Source organism: Giraffa tippelskirchi, chromosome 2, assembly GCF_054371585.1.
Source record: "Giraffa tippelskirchi isolate mGirTip1 chromosome 2, T2T-mGirTip1v1.2.pri, whole genome shotgun sequence".
NCBI classification, from domain to species: Eukaryota; Metazoa; Chordata; class Mammalia; order Artiodactyla; family Giraffidae; genus Giraffa; species Giraffa tippelskirchi.
Window position 1 is genome coordinate 73,828,033 of NC_137276.1, and position 12,637 is coordinate 73,840,669.

Consider the following 12,637-nt stretch of genomic DNA (forward strand, 5'->3'; position numbering starts at 1 on the left):
GACTGACAAGGGGTTAATGTCCAAAATATACAAATAGCTCATGCAGCTCTATATGAAATAATAACCCAATCAAAAAAAAGTGCAGAAGATCTAAATAGACATGTCTCCAAAGAAGACATATAGATGGCCAAAAGGCATATGAAAAGATACTCAACACCACTCATTATTAGAGAAATGCAAACCAAAACTACAGTGAGGTATCACTTCATACCAGTCAGAATGCCATCATCCAAAAAGTCTACAAATGACAAATAATGGAGAGAGTTAGGAACAATCACTACCAACAAAGCTAGTGGAGGTGATGGAATTCCAGTTGAGCTATTTCAAATCCTAAAAGATGATGCTGTGAAAGTACTGCACTCAATATGTCAGCAAATTTGGAAAACGCAGCAGTGGCCACAGGACTGGAGAAGGTCAGTTTTCATTCCAATCCCAAAGAAAGGCAATGCCAAAGAATGCTCAGACTACCGCACAATTGCACTCATCTCACATGCTAGTAAAGTAATGCTCAAAATTCTCCAAGCCAAGCTTCAACAATATGTGAACTGTGAACTTCCAGGTGTTCAAGCTGGTTTTAGAAAAGGCAGAGACACCAGACATCAAATAGCCAACATCCGCTGGATCACTGAAAAAGCAAGAGAGTTTCAGAAAAACATCTATTTCTGTTTTATTGACTATGCCAAAGCCTTTGACTGTGTGGATCACAATAAACTGTGGAAAATTCTGAAAGAGATGGGAATACCAGCCCACCTGACCTGCCTCTTGAGAAACCTGTATGCAGGTCAGGAAGCAACAGTTCGAACTGGACATGGAACAACAGACTGGTTCCAAGTAGGAAAAGGAGTACGTCAAGGCTGTATATTGTCACCCTGCTTATTTAACTTATATGCAGAGTACATCATGAGAAATGCTGGGCTGGAGGAAGCACAAGCTGGAATCAAGACTGCCAGGAGAAATATCAAAAACCTCAGATATGCAGATGACACCACCCTTATGGCAGAAAGTGAAGAAGAACTAAAGAGCCTCTTGATGAAAGTGAAAGAGGAGAGTGAAAAAGTTGGCTTAAAGCTCAACATTCAGAAAACTAAGATCATGACATCCGGTCCCATCACTTCATGGCAAATAGACTGGGGAAACAATGGCAGAATTTATTTTTTGGGGCTCCAAAATCACTGCAGATGGTGACTGCAGCCATGAAATTAAAAGACACTTACTCCTTGGAAGGAAAGTTATGACCAACCTGGACAGCATATTAAAAAGCAGAGACATTACTTTGTGAACAAAGGTCCATCTAGTCAAGGCTATGGTTTTTCCAGTGGTCATGTATGGATGTGAGAGTTGGACTATAAAGAAAGCTGAATGCTGAAGAATTGATGCTTTTGAACTGTGGTGTTGGAGAAGACTGTTGAGAGTCCCTTGGACTGCAAGGAGATCCAACCAGTCCATCCTAAAGGAGATCAGTCCTGAATGTTCACTGGAGGGACTGATGTTGAAGCTGAAACTCCCATACTTTGGCCACCTGATGCAAAGAGCTGATTCATTGGAAAAGACCCTGATGCTGGGAAAGATTGAGGGCAGGAGGAGAAGGGGATGACAGAGGATGAGATGGTTGGATGGCATCACCGACTCCATGGACATGGATTTGGGTAGACTCTGGGAGTTGGTGATGGACAGGGAGGCCTGGTGTGCTACGGTTCATGCGGTGACAGAGAGTCAGACACGTCTGAGCAACTGAACTGAACTGGAGAGAGTTAGGAGAAAAGGGAAATCTCCCACCTGTTGGTGGAAACGTAAATTGGTGCAGCCACTACAGACAATGGTATGGAGGTTCCTTTAAAAACTAAGAACTACCATATGATCCAGTAACCCCACTCCTGGGCATGTATCTGGAGAAAACCATAATTTGAAAAGATACACACACCCCCAATATTCACTGCAGCACTGTTACAATAGTCAAGACATGGAAGCACCTAAATGTCCATCCACAGAGGGATGGATAAAGGAAATGGGGTACATACATACAATGGAATATTATTCAGGCAAAGAAAGACTGAAATAATACCATTTGCAGCAATATGAATGGACCTAGAGATTACCATACTAAGTGAATCAGAAGAAGACATATCACTCATGAATAGAATTTTTAAAAAATTATATGAATGAACTTACTAACAAAACAGATACAGATTTAGAAAATAAACTTACGGTTCGAAAGGGAACTGTGGGAGGAGGGATAAACTAGGAGTTTGGGATTAAATTATACATACTACCATATATAAAATAGATAATCAAAACGACCTACTGTATGGCACAAGGAACTCTACTCAATATTCTGTAGTAACCTATATGGGAGATGAATCTGAAAAAGAATGGACATATTGTATATATTTAACTGAATCACTTAGCTGTACACCGGGAAGTAACAACTTTGTAAATCAACTGTACTCCAATATAAAATAAAAATTAAATAAAAGAAAATGCCAGGAACTGGGATGATGACCTTGCTAATCACCCTGCAACAGCTGTGCTCTAACCTGGGTTTCAGGTTCTGTACAGCGATTTCTATGTTGGGGTGCTATGTGCCTCCCCACATAGTTGACTGCTGTCTCTCAGCTCCAAACCCACTCTTCTGCACTCTGCTTGGTGATACTGGGATTGGGACAACACAAATTACAAGTCTCTTTTGTCAGCTATCTTCCTATTGGGGCTCTGCAAATGGCCCTAGCAGGCCAGGGCAAGGGAGAAGGGACTGCCTCCCATTTTGCTTGCCCTTCATTTCAGTGCCAAGCCAGCAGTAACTTAGTAGCAGCCGCTGGTTCCAGCTTCTGGCTTCTTTCAACTACCCCTGAACAGTTTCCTCTGAGATGGTCTGGCACCAGGCATCTGCATCCAGCTCCACAGTGCCCCCCTTGAGCTCCCGAAGCACCAGCACTCACTGGGTGCCTCTACCTGTGAGGGATCTGAACCCCAGTCTGCTGAGACTACTGTCCCATCTTCCGGGTGGTGATAACATAGTCCCTTTATTCTCTCAATCTTGGAAACCTACGGTTAGTGCCTCTGTGTTAGTGGACTGCTTCACACCAACACTTGTTCAGGCAGTTCCCTATGGTAAGTTCTCTTTGTTGAATACTTAAGTGTGAATTTTTATTTTCCTCCCTGGATCCTGACTGACACAATGACCAAAGAAAATTCTAGATTTGGAAGAGTAACTGACATAGCTTTTCAAAAAATTTATTCCAGTGGGAGACCAAATCTTTATGAATTCTGCTCCCAAGAATGAGAGAAGAAAAATCTCTAAAAATCTTTAATAATGCTTTTTAGTTGCTGAAGTTAGAGGTACTTCTATTAGAATTTTCCATTTTGACTGACTGCAGGCATGTGGGATTCTGCTACTCCAGGAAGAGGTAAATCATAAAACAAAGTACACAACCTTCAAAAGAACGTATCTTGGCATTTAAGATTGAAGCTATTTTTATACACACAACTGCTTGAGTAAATTAAACACACAACCATACACATGTACCTGCTGCTATTAAATCCAAGTCTTTTTCTATCCCAAACCTTATCTGTTTTATGACCATGTGACGCTTTGTGATACATTTGATTACTTTTTCACTCCAATGAGGTGAGCTAGCTCACAGCTGAGATAACACTCCTTTCTCAAATTTTAATCACTATCTGGTTCTTTAAGTGCGATGGGTCACATGTTGAGGACATTTGTACATGAAGCTAAGGGAGGTTCACTATCATAATAAAAACTGTTTGAAAGTAGAGACAGTGTTTCTAACGAAAACGTTTTGATTAAAGCCTTGACTCATAATCCAAACAAGAGCACTCTGATACCTCACATGCCACTTATAGGATACTCACCCCAGATGCCAGTGCCTTTTTGTACTAGAGCTTCAGCATTGTACCCACTACCAACAGTGAGAGTGTGGTCTTTTGTATTAAATACTGAGAGAAATACACTCACTTAAAAAAAAAAAAAATCATGCAGTATACTACAACCATGCCATGAAGAATAGTAATTTGAATTTCCATTATCAGTTAAAAAAAAAAATCTTTCTGGATCATAACACTGTCAAATAAAGCAGTTTCTTGGGAGTACTTTGTGAAGCTTTTTCATAGGGTTCTAAATCCAACTTAATTTACTATGATTATGCCTATAAAAACATTGTAAGTTTCACCGAATGGCCATATGAAAAGGGACTCTGTAAAGTGCAATGCAGATAAAAATATAATTGGACTCGAAATACAACTAAGAGTTGGTGTGTGAGGTGACATTATCTGAAGATGCATTTGTATGATCCAAAGATTGGTGCTAAGCATGTGGGTTGAAGCTGGGATGATGTGACGAGCAACCATCCAATTTAGCACTTGTGTTATACTTTTGAAAGGAGCAAGCTATATGGCCCATTTGCTCAGCTGAGTGTGTCTTGACTTCATCCTATCCATGCCATTATGAAAAACACACACAGACACCTCTACTTGGATCTCACAAGCCCTGAATATGAAGCCAAGAAGCTGAGTCTGTCCAGACTTCTGCAGGGATGTGCCAGCAATAAGTAAGTTGGTATGACCTAAACAAGTATGGACTGAAAACACAGACCAATGATAACATATGATTTATCCTAACTGGTCTTCAATTTTGCAGGGCACACAGTCCTAATGCAAAGGGGTAAATTCCCATGGATACAACCCTCATAGTATGCTAATTTGGCATTATTTCTTATTTGCATTATCATCATCACCTTTCTGAAAGAAGCTGAAATTATTAGAAAACCAAACTACACAGAGCTTGGCAAGAAGGGATTTCCTGGGTCAAAAGCACAGAAGAAAAACACCAAGATGGGGAAAAAAGACAACAGATCTTATCTAGGATCAATTTTCTTATTAAAGAAATACTGTTCAATATTAGTACTTTCAACATTAATACACTTCTATGCTAATATAGTTACATGGCAACCCCACAGTAATACTGCAGACCTGTTTTCCAGAAGCTGAAAGTTCTCATAGTAAATGAACCTATGGAGTACACAGAACACACTGAATAATCCATGCTTGTGGTGGGGGGGAAGTATCAGTATTGTCACACAGGGTTATAGGATAAAACCAAACTAGAAGAACATCTAATTCTAGTAGCTCCTGTAACCAGAGAAAGCCAGGCCCCCTAAAAATCACAAGGCAGTATGCAAAGTAAAATGCCAGGGATATTTCCTGTTTCCTCAAAGGTCTTACGCTTGACCAGTTAACTCTGAATTAACACACTTTTCATTAAGCAACGACTCTCCAGGAAAGGGTGTCTTACCTTTCATAATGCCTGCGGGTACAAGTGGCGGCACTGGTGCTCCCAGGATTACCACCTAACTCATCATAAATATGTTTCCACTGACGGCGGGCTGTTATCTGAAAAAGTGGCAATGAGAAATTCAATCTTGCATTATAAGAGATTCGCAGTGCCAGGATTCAATACATATGCAACAGTCAGAAGAGAACAACAGTCTGTCCTGGAAACCCGGAAACAGAGAAGTCCAAATGGGTCTATGGGGAGACTCATGGGCTTCCAGTAAGATCGCACTTTTAGCACTTTTCTTTACAGTAAAAATGGAATTCTGCTTTGGGCTCTGTATTTTGTCACCCTTAGAGCATTTTTATCAAAGGTCTCTCCCTGGATATTCATGTAGTTATTTGCCCCCAAGGTCCCAAATGCATACTCTGTTACTTTATGTAATGTGATTAAAGCATCAAAATATAGATTTCAGCTAAAATATGTCCTAGTATATCCATTTAAATGAATCAGAATTAACACTGGTTACTTGAGGGATATGGTAATGGGTGGCTGAATACACAGGTAAACACAGAATTTTCATAAAACATACTTCTGTATCTTCTGATTTTTGAACTATTGTGATGTGTTGCCTACTTGAATTACTATACAAATTAATTAAAATGATCAAGTTTGTTACGAAATTTCTAGTCCTCTCAGGCTGTATTTTTATGCCAGCTGTGCTAACCACCAGAACAAAAGCAAAATGTTAAACTGTCTTATGTCACAAGTTGTTTATTTTTCTTCACTCAGGTCAGGAAAATGGGATATTGATGAAACCCTATGAAAATTAACATATTCCAAAGTTAAAATGTAAGGTCTGTATTTCACTGAGTTGGGTGAATAAAAACAAACAGCTTGTAATATACTGAAAGGCATACTATGGTCTTGTTTTTCTTTAATTTTATTTTTATATATAAATTAAGATTTTAACAAAATAACAGATGTATGATATGGCAAATGATTACTTTGGGGAAACCACGTCATCTACTACATATGAGCAATCCAGCGTTTGCTTGAAACTGGAGAGATAGAGCAAGTTCTGAGATCCTTGTGAACATTTCCAAACAGGGCTCTTGTTATTGGAATGTGTAGGGAGCTGGGCGTGGCAGAGGTGCCAATGGCATTTAAACAATCAGAACAGGAGGCATCTTTTGAAAAACACCCACAGAGCTGACAGCGGAGTTCACTTAGGGCTAGAGGCATGAAAAAAAAAACCTCAGTGTGTAACCAGGGGCTCCATAATTGTGAACTAAGGAGGAAAAGTGCAGTTAAATATTATAGGTTAAGTGGTACCCGTTTCAAATAAAAAGAACCCCTTCATTTCCATAAGCCCTTCTTAACAGGCCCAAGTAGGACCTCGAGACAATGTGAGCTGTGCATTGTTCACTTTCCCATGAAGCATTCTTAAATCAATTTGTTTCAATAGTTCTCATTAGACTGAACCACCTCTTAAATCTACTAGCAGGTATAACTAAAAATCCTCCTGTATTTGTAGCTTGGTTTAGATTATAATAATAAATGTTTTCAAGGCCCTTTAAAAATACTCAAAATACATATTTTGGTAATTATTTCATATTTAATTAAAGTCTCCCTCCAACCTTTTAAATAATACAGTTACAAGTTGGTCTATTCTAGACTTGTGTACAGAAGAAACAGGATACCCTTCTTCTAAGTATCTACATTATTTCTCAAAGCTCTTAGAATACAGAGGCCCTTGAAACAAATCTCCATATTTCCCTCCCTCAGATGAGGTATCAGCTCTGGGGAGCCCCGAAGGGCTAGAAAACAAGACTGTGTGTTCCTGTAGTCACTTTAGAAGAACTCATCACTCTGTCATTCTTGTTTCTTTGGTGTGCACTGTATTTTCTCTTTTGTAAAGAGTTTTCATATCCACGATATCATTTAATCCTCCTATCAGCCTGTGAGGCAGACTATAGGAATCTCATCCACAAAGGAAACAAGTCTCAGAGAGGTTGTATGGTTTGCCTAAGGACACACAGCTGCAGAGTGGGAATGCCAGGACTCATACCGATGTCTTACGACCCCAAGAGCAGACTTTTTTCCACTACGTCAAAGCAGCCTCCATATCAGAATGACCTGGTGAATGGTGTAGCAGGGTAATAATACAGAACTCCAGGCACCTTTTGCTTCAAAGGAAGGAGATAACTGTGGGACCCATTGCTTTTGCTATAAATTCTGAAACTCTCACTAGTGGGAAAATAGCACAGCTAGGAGGTCAGCAAGAATCTCAGGGAGGGGTTGGGTTAATAGCTCTCTGAGATGTTACTCTCTTAAAGTATTTGTTAGAACTGTGGTTCCCGCCACTCTGCCCACTTGTGCCTCTACGAACAGAGATTTACCATGAAATCATGGATAAGTCCCAATTTTATCAGAATCTGTCTATTCACCCATGCATTCACTCCCCAAACATTTATCGAACATGTCCCATTTATTGGGTACTGTGCCAGCAGCTGGGTGGCCACAGTGCAAACCCAACACCTGAGATGCTTGCATCCTAGTGGCAGATTCCAAAAATCAACCCATGACCAAATATATAAACAGAGGAATACTGATTGTGAAAAATATAGTGAACAAGAGACCACTGCTGACAGGGATATGTAATGTGTGGAAACCGGCCATGCTCCCCACCCACAATCTATCATCCAAACTGAGGTATGCCCTGTTAAACACTTGCCTATCACAGAAATGACAAAACTTCTTTGAGAATAAATAATGAATTATCAAAAGGAACAAAAACAAAGTCTTCCTCACACTAGGATTGAAACTGTGGCAGCAGGAAGCCAGCATCAGTCACCACTCGGCGTTAAGAAGCCCTGTGCAGCTGGCTACAGGTCTGTGTTAGCCCCCTACTAGCAGATTCTGCTGTTTAAATACAGTTGTTGTTGTTTTTTTTAACCAGTGGAGAAAAGACAAGGGCCGGGCCTTCAAGGAACTGGGCTCTCTGTTTACTGCGCTTCCACTGGCCAGCCTAGATGAATCAGGCCATTTTGAGATATTTTCTTTCCACAGGAAAGTCATAAAATGTGCTCTTTCCAACTGCTAAATGCTTTTAAGTACACAGGTCTCCTGGGTATACATCTCTCTCTCTTTGTTTTTTTTGTGCCCAGATGCGCTTTTAATTCAAACGCTGACCATAGGCTCTACAGCATGAAATGTCTCAATCCTCGCCTTGTCCAAACCTACAGGGGGTCGCAGAGCCCTGCGAGGAGAGAGGGGAGGACAGAGCCCTCCTTCCAGGCCAGCCCTGGGCACCATGCTCCCACCTGTGTGCGTCCGCCTTCTGTTCTAACTTGTGCTTTCGTCGCGCCTAGGTGTGCATTCGCTCAGGGTTCTTATTCTGCCGCCCTCCCTGCATGTGTGTAAGCTTTAAACCCATCTAGGGGTAGGAGCAGCGTCTGCCTCCTGGTATCTGGCCCCCAGCCCCACTCGGCTGGAAAGTTTGATCTAGCTGCGGAGTCAGTTTGATCAACTGTCTCATAAAGCCTCAGGCTTCCCAGTCATGTTCATGTTCCAACCTGACCCATTATTTTAGGTTTTTAAGGACACAAAGAACTCTGGCTCTCTACTTCCTAAAGAAAAACTTCATCCACGCGGTGACTTCTCTTCCATCGTGCTCCCCCTGTCCCCGCCTCAAGAGCCTCACTTAGACAGTAGGGATTCCTGACAGTGTGTCTTCTGCTGCTACTGCTCTAGGGCCCATACTGGGTACTGAGGCTCGGAGGCGGAAGGAGAGGCTGGAGGGTTGCGGGTGGGAAACAGCATAAAAAGAAAGAAATGTTACTGCTTCTAAGGGTTCACAGTCTCGCAGGAATCATAATCCCATATGATTTAACCATAAAGCAAGATGAAAAACCGAGCGGACCACACCCAAGAAAGCTAGTCTACGTACATATGAAACTTAACCTCACTTTGAAGACACTTGATGGTTACTTCCCTCCTTAGTGTGGATAAGACCCAAGAAACTGTGAAAAGCCCTCTACACCTGTCATGTTCACAAGGTTTTCATTCCTTATAAATAGTTACCCCTCTGTTTCCAAGGACTGCCCCCCCCGCACCGTGGATACCAAAATTCGTGAATGCTCAAGTCTCATATAAAATTTGCATATAACCTATATACATCCTCTGTGTACTTTAAATCATCTCTAGATTAGCTATAACATGAAATTCCATGTAAATGCTGTATAAATAGTTGCCAGTGCTTGACAAATTCAAGTTTTGCTTTTTGGAACTTTCTGGAATTAATTTTTCTTTTTTCCTGATCAAAGATTGGTTGAATTATCAGACGTGGAACCCACAGATACAGAGGGCAGACTGGAAAGTGGTTTTTAAACTCTCTTTAGAATTCAGGTGGTGTTTTAAAAGTGGCCTGAAACTAACTCTCAACAATGCCAGTCCTTAAGAAAATGGACCCAGTGAGTAGGAAAGGAATCTGTCCCTCCTCTAATTTTATTTGATTAAAATGTTCTGTCACTTTAAAAAAAAAAAACTGGAAAAATATTTTAACCCAAAACAGTCTTGGAGCCTTGATTTTCCCACCTTTGGAGTCACTAGGATAAAATAATTTGGGTATTTTGTGGCCTGGTGAGGAAACAGTCATCAGAAATCTTTTAGGAGAACAGTGCTTCCACTATTGCATGACTTGTAAGAGTGTGTAGGATGTGTTTAGGAAGTCAAAAGGAGAGTCTGCCTGTGAGCAGTGTTGCCCGGGCTGTTGTGAGAAACAGCCTTTTTTCTCAGGACACCTTGAGGGTGGACTGAATTCAAGGAAGATGACTTTTTTTTCCTGGTAGTACTCCAGGAACTGGAGCCTTTCAAAGCTACATGACATCATCTTTGGCCTTGAGAATTCTGAATTAAGCAAGAGGCTTTGTCTGTCCAGAGAACTAGGGTTAGATTCAGAGGATGTCTTGAAATGATGTCAAAGCCAGAATCTGATGTCAAGGCCTAATCCTTCCAGCAAGAAGACAAGTGACTTCTTCCAGTTGTGAAATAGTGGTCCTGGTCTCACCCCTGGGGAGAGGCGGGACTGTAAGCTGGCATTCTTAGAAGGCAACACACTTGCTCTTGCGTGGTCCTCTGCCTCTAGGATAAGATTTACTCAACCCATTTCCCAACTCTACCTCTCTCCAAATATTGCCTCTGGCTCACCATCAAATGTTTAGCCAAATGGAAATCACTTTAGCAAACCACCATCAACATAGCTGCATCCTGGTAATACCCCAAGCTACTCTGCAAGCCTTAACTACTTCACCAGACACTGAAGTGAAGACCTTCTTAGCTCATCAACAAAACTTTATTCAGTTCTGCCTCCTCCACTGTAGGTGACCCAGACTCTCAAATGTTTGGAAGCAGAAATCAGATATATGAATGTTAAAGAAGAGGTCTCACTGCCAACCAATCAAAATGCCAAGATGATGTTTTTTAGGAAATCAAATCCATTCAATACATTTATGATCTCTAAACCTAGGGATGCAGAGACATGATATATATTTCTAGCAAAGGCAGAAGAGGCCAGGAGAACAGAACATAGCTATTAGTTGAATGCTATAAAGGCTTAAAATAGAACTTCTGCTCTTTTTAAAAAAAAAAAATTCAATTTGAGGGTTGTGAAGGACTAAAATGAAATAATCCATAATCCACAATTCAAACCAGAAGGTTTGGAATAGTTTATAACCACAAACAAAAACAAGCCAATTAAAATGGCCTCTTCTTATAACCAGAAGGAATTCCAGAGAGATCTCTTTATCCAATCACAAGTTAACAGCAGAAGAAATACATCTACAGATTTTAAACTTGCAAGTTTTTACTATTACTGAGTATTTACATCTTCCAGACTTCTTGACCCATCTTCTAAGGTCACACATTTTTCTCAAGAATCAGAAATCTCAACTAGTTAGTTGGTATATCAGGTAAGGTTCATGCTAAGTTCAAAGAAATGACTGAAAGATGCTACCAATGAAGGTAGGTTATTAGATCTTTTCTTTCCCCAAAGCATCACCCCCAATACATAAAAATATACATAAGAGACTGTTGAGAATGCAAGGCACAAAGAATTTATAAATCTCTTCCTCCTAGTGATGATGTTACAGAGGTTGAGATAATTGTGCACGAATTCTCAGCAGTTCAGAATTTGAAGACTGCCAGGATGACCCCATTCAACTCATTTCATCTCCTTGTGCCTCAGTTTCCATATATGGAGCAGGGCAAGGATCTTTTTCTACACAAAGTCCAATTCATGAAAAATAAAAATGTGACGGGGCTACACTTTTCTTTATTCAAAATGAAAATAGCTCATCGAGTCCCAATTTAGATTGCCACTTTACCAAATGGAAAAATAATCGTTGGAAACTTTGTGCTGCTTTCGAGCCAAGGAATGTTAATATTCTGGCATGTTTATCGTGTTTATTTAGTAATAGCCTGAAGACAACCTTCTAATCTTTGATACTTAGATGGGGGCCACATTTTGAAGCTACGAGTCCTGGAGTTTAATAATAATAATTGTTACCATTAGCTTTGAATTAACAGAATCTGGGCAGTTTTTTTTTTTTTTTTTTTAAAGGATTCTCAAATTCTCAGGCCCAGGCCCCACTCTAGAGATAATATATGAGAGACCTAGAAAACTACTTACACTTTAAAATTCCCCATTGAAAATTTGAGCTGCAGTTCTTGAGTAGCCTCTGGGAACCACTGATCTAGAAGATTCCAAGATCTCTTTTAAGCGCTAAATAACAAGTCTACACTTGCTTCTAATATCAGATGATCTCACAGATAAGTAGCCTCTAGTAAGGCTGTGATGACAACTTAAGTCCTCAGACTTTGGATATTATTAATACATCTCCTGGACTGACTTCAAAACTGAATCCTCACTGAACATCTCACAATTTTATTAGTCAAAATATACTAAAGAAAAATGTTTTCTATACTTCAGACGTTCAAAAGCTTAAAGGTAAAATCAGAGTGGCAAACTCAAGTGCCTGCAGGGCCAACAGGTAGTATAAGGCAGTTTTTAGAAAGGAAGGAGGGAAAGAAGGAAAGAAAAAGAAGGGAAAAAAATCCTACCAGTAGGTTCTATTCAATTTATGGCCTCAAATATAGATTTTATAGTGAGATAATCATGCAGATTCACTGCTTGAGATGAGATGGGAAAATGTGGCATATTGTGAAGACTGCAGGGACCCAACAAAGGATGACGGAGCTGAAGGGTGAAGTAGAGAGGGAAGAAGGAAAAGGACAGCCCCACAGGCCACCAGTCCTCTTTGTGGCTTGGCTCAAGAGATGTGAAGCACA

At 40.4% G+C, this 12,637-nt stretch overlaps 1 protein-coding gene across 5 annotated transcripts in view; it reads right to left on the minus strand.

The window, feature by feature from the left end:
- ARID5B (AT-rich interaction domain 5B) overlaps window positions 1-12,637 on the minus strand; it is a 197,761-nt gene that overhangs the window by 23,070 nt on the left and 162,054 nt on the right. For all 5 annotated transcript variants that reach the window (XM_081568992.1, XM_081568993.1, XM_081568994.1 and 2 more), the window contains one exon: window positions 5,309-5,406. In XM_081568992.1, coding sequence (XP_081425118.1) covers window positions 5,309-5,406 — 98 coding nt within the window. The remainder of the gene's footprint in view (window positions 1-5,308; window positions 5,407-12,637) is intronic.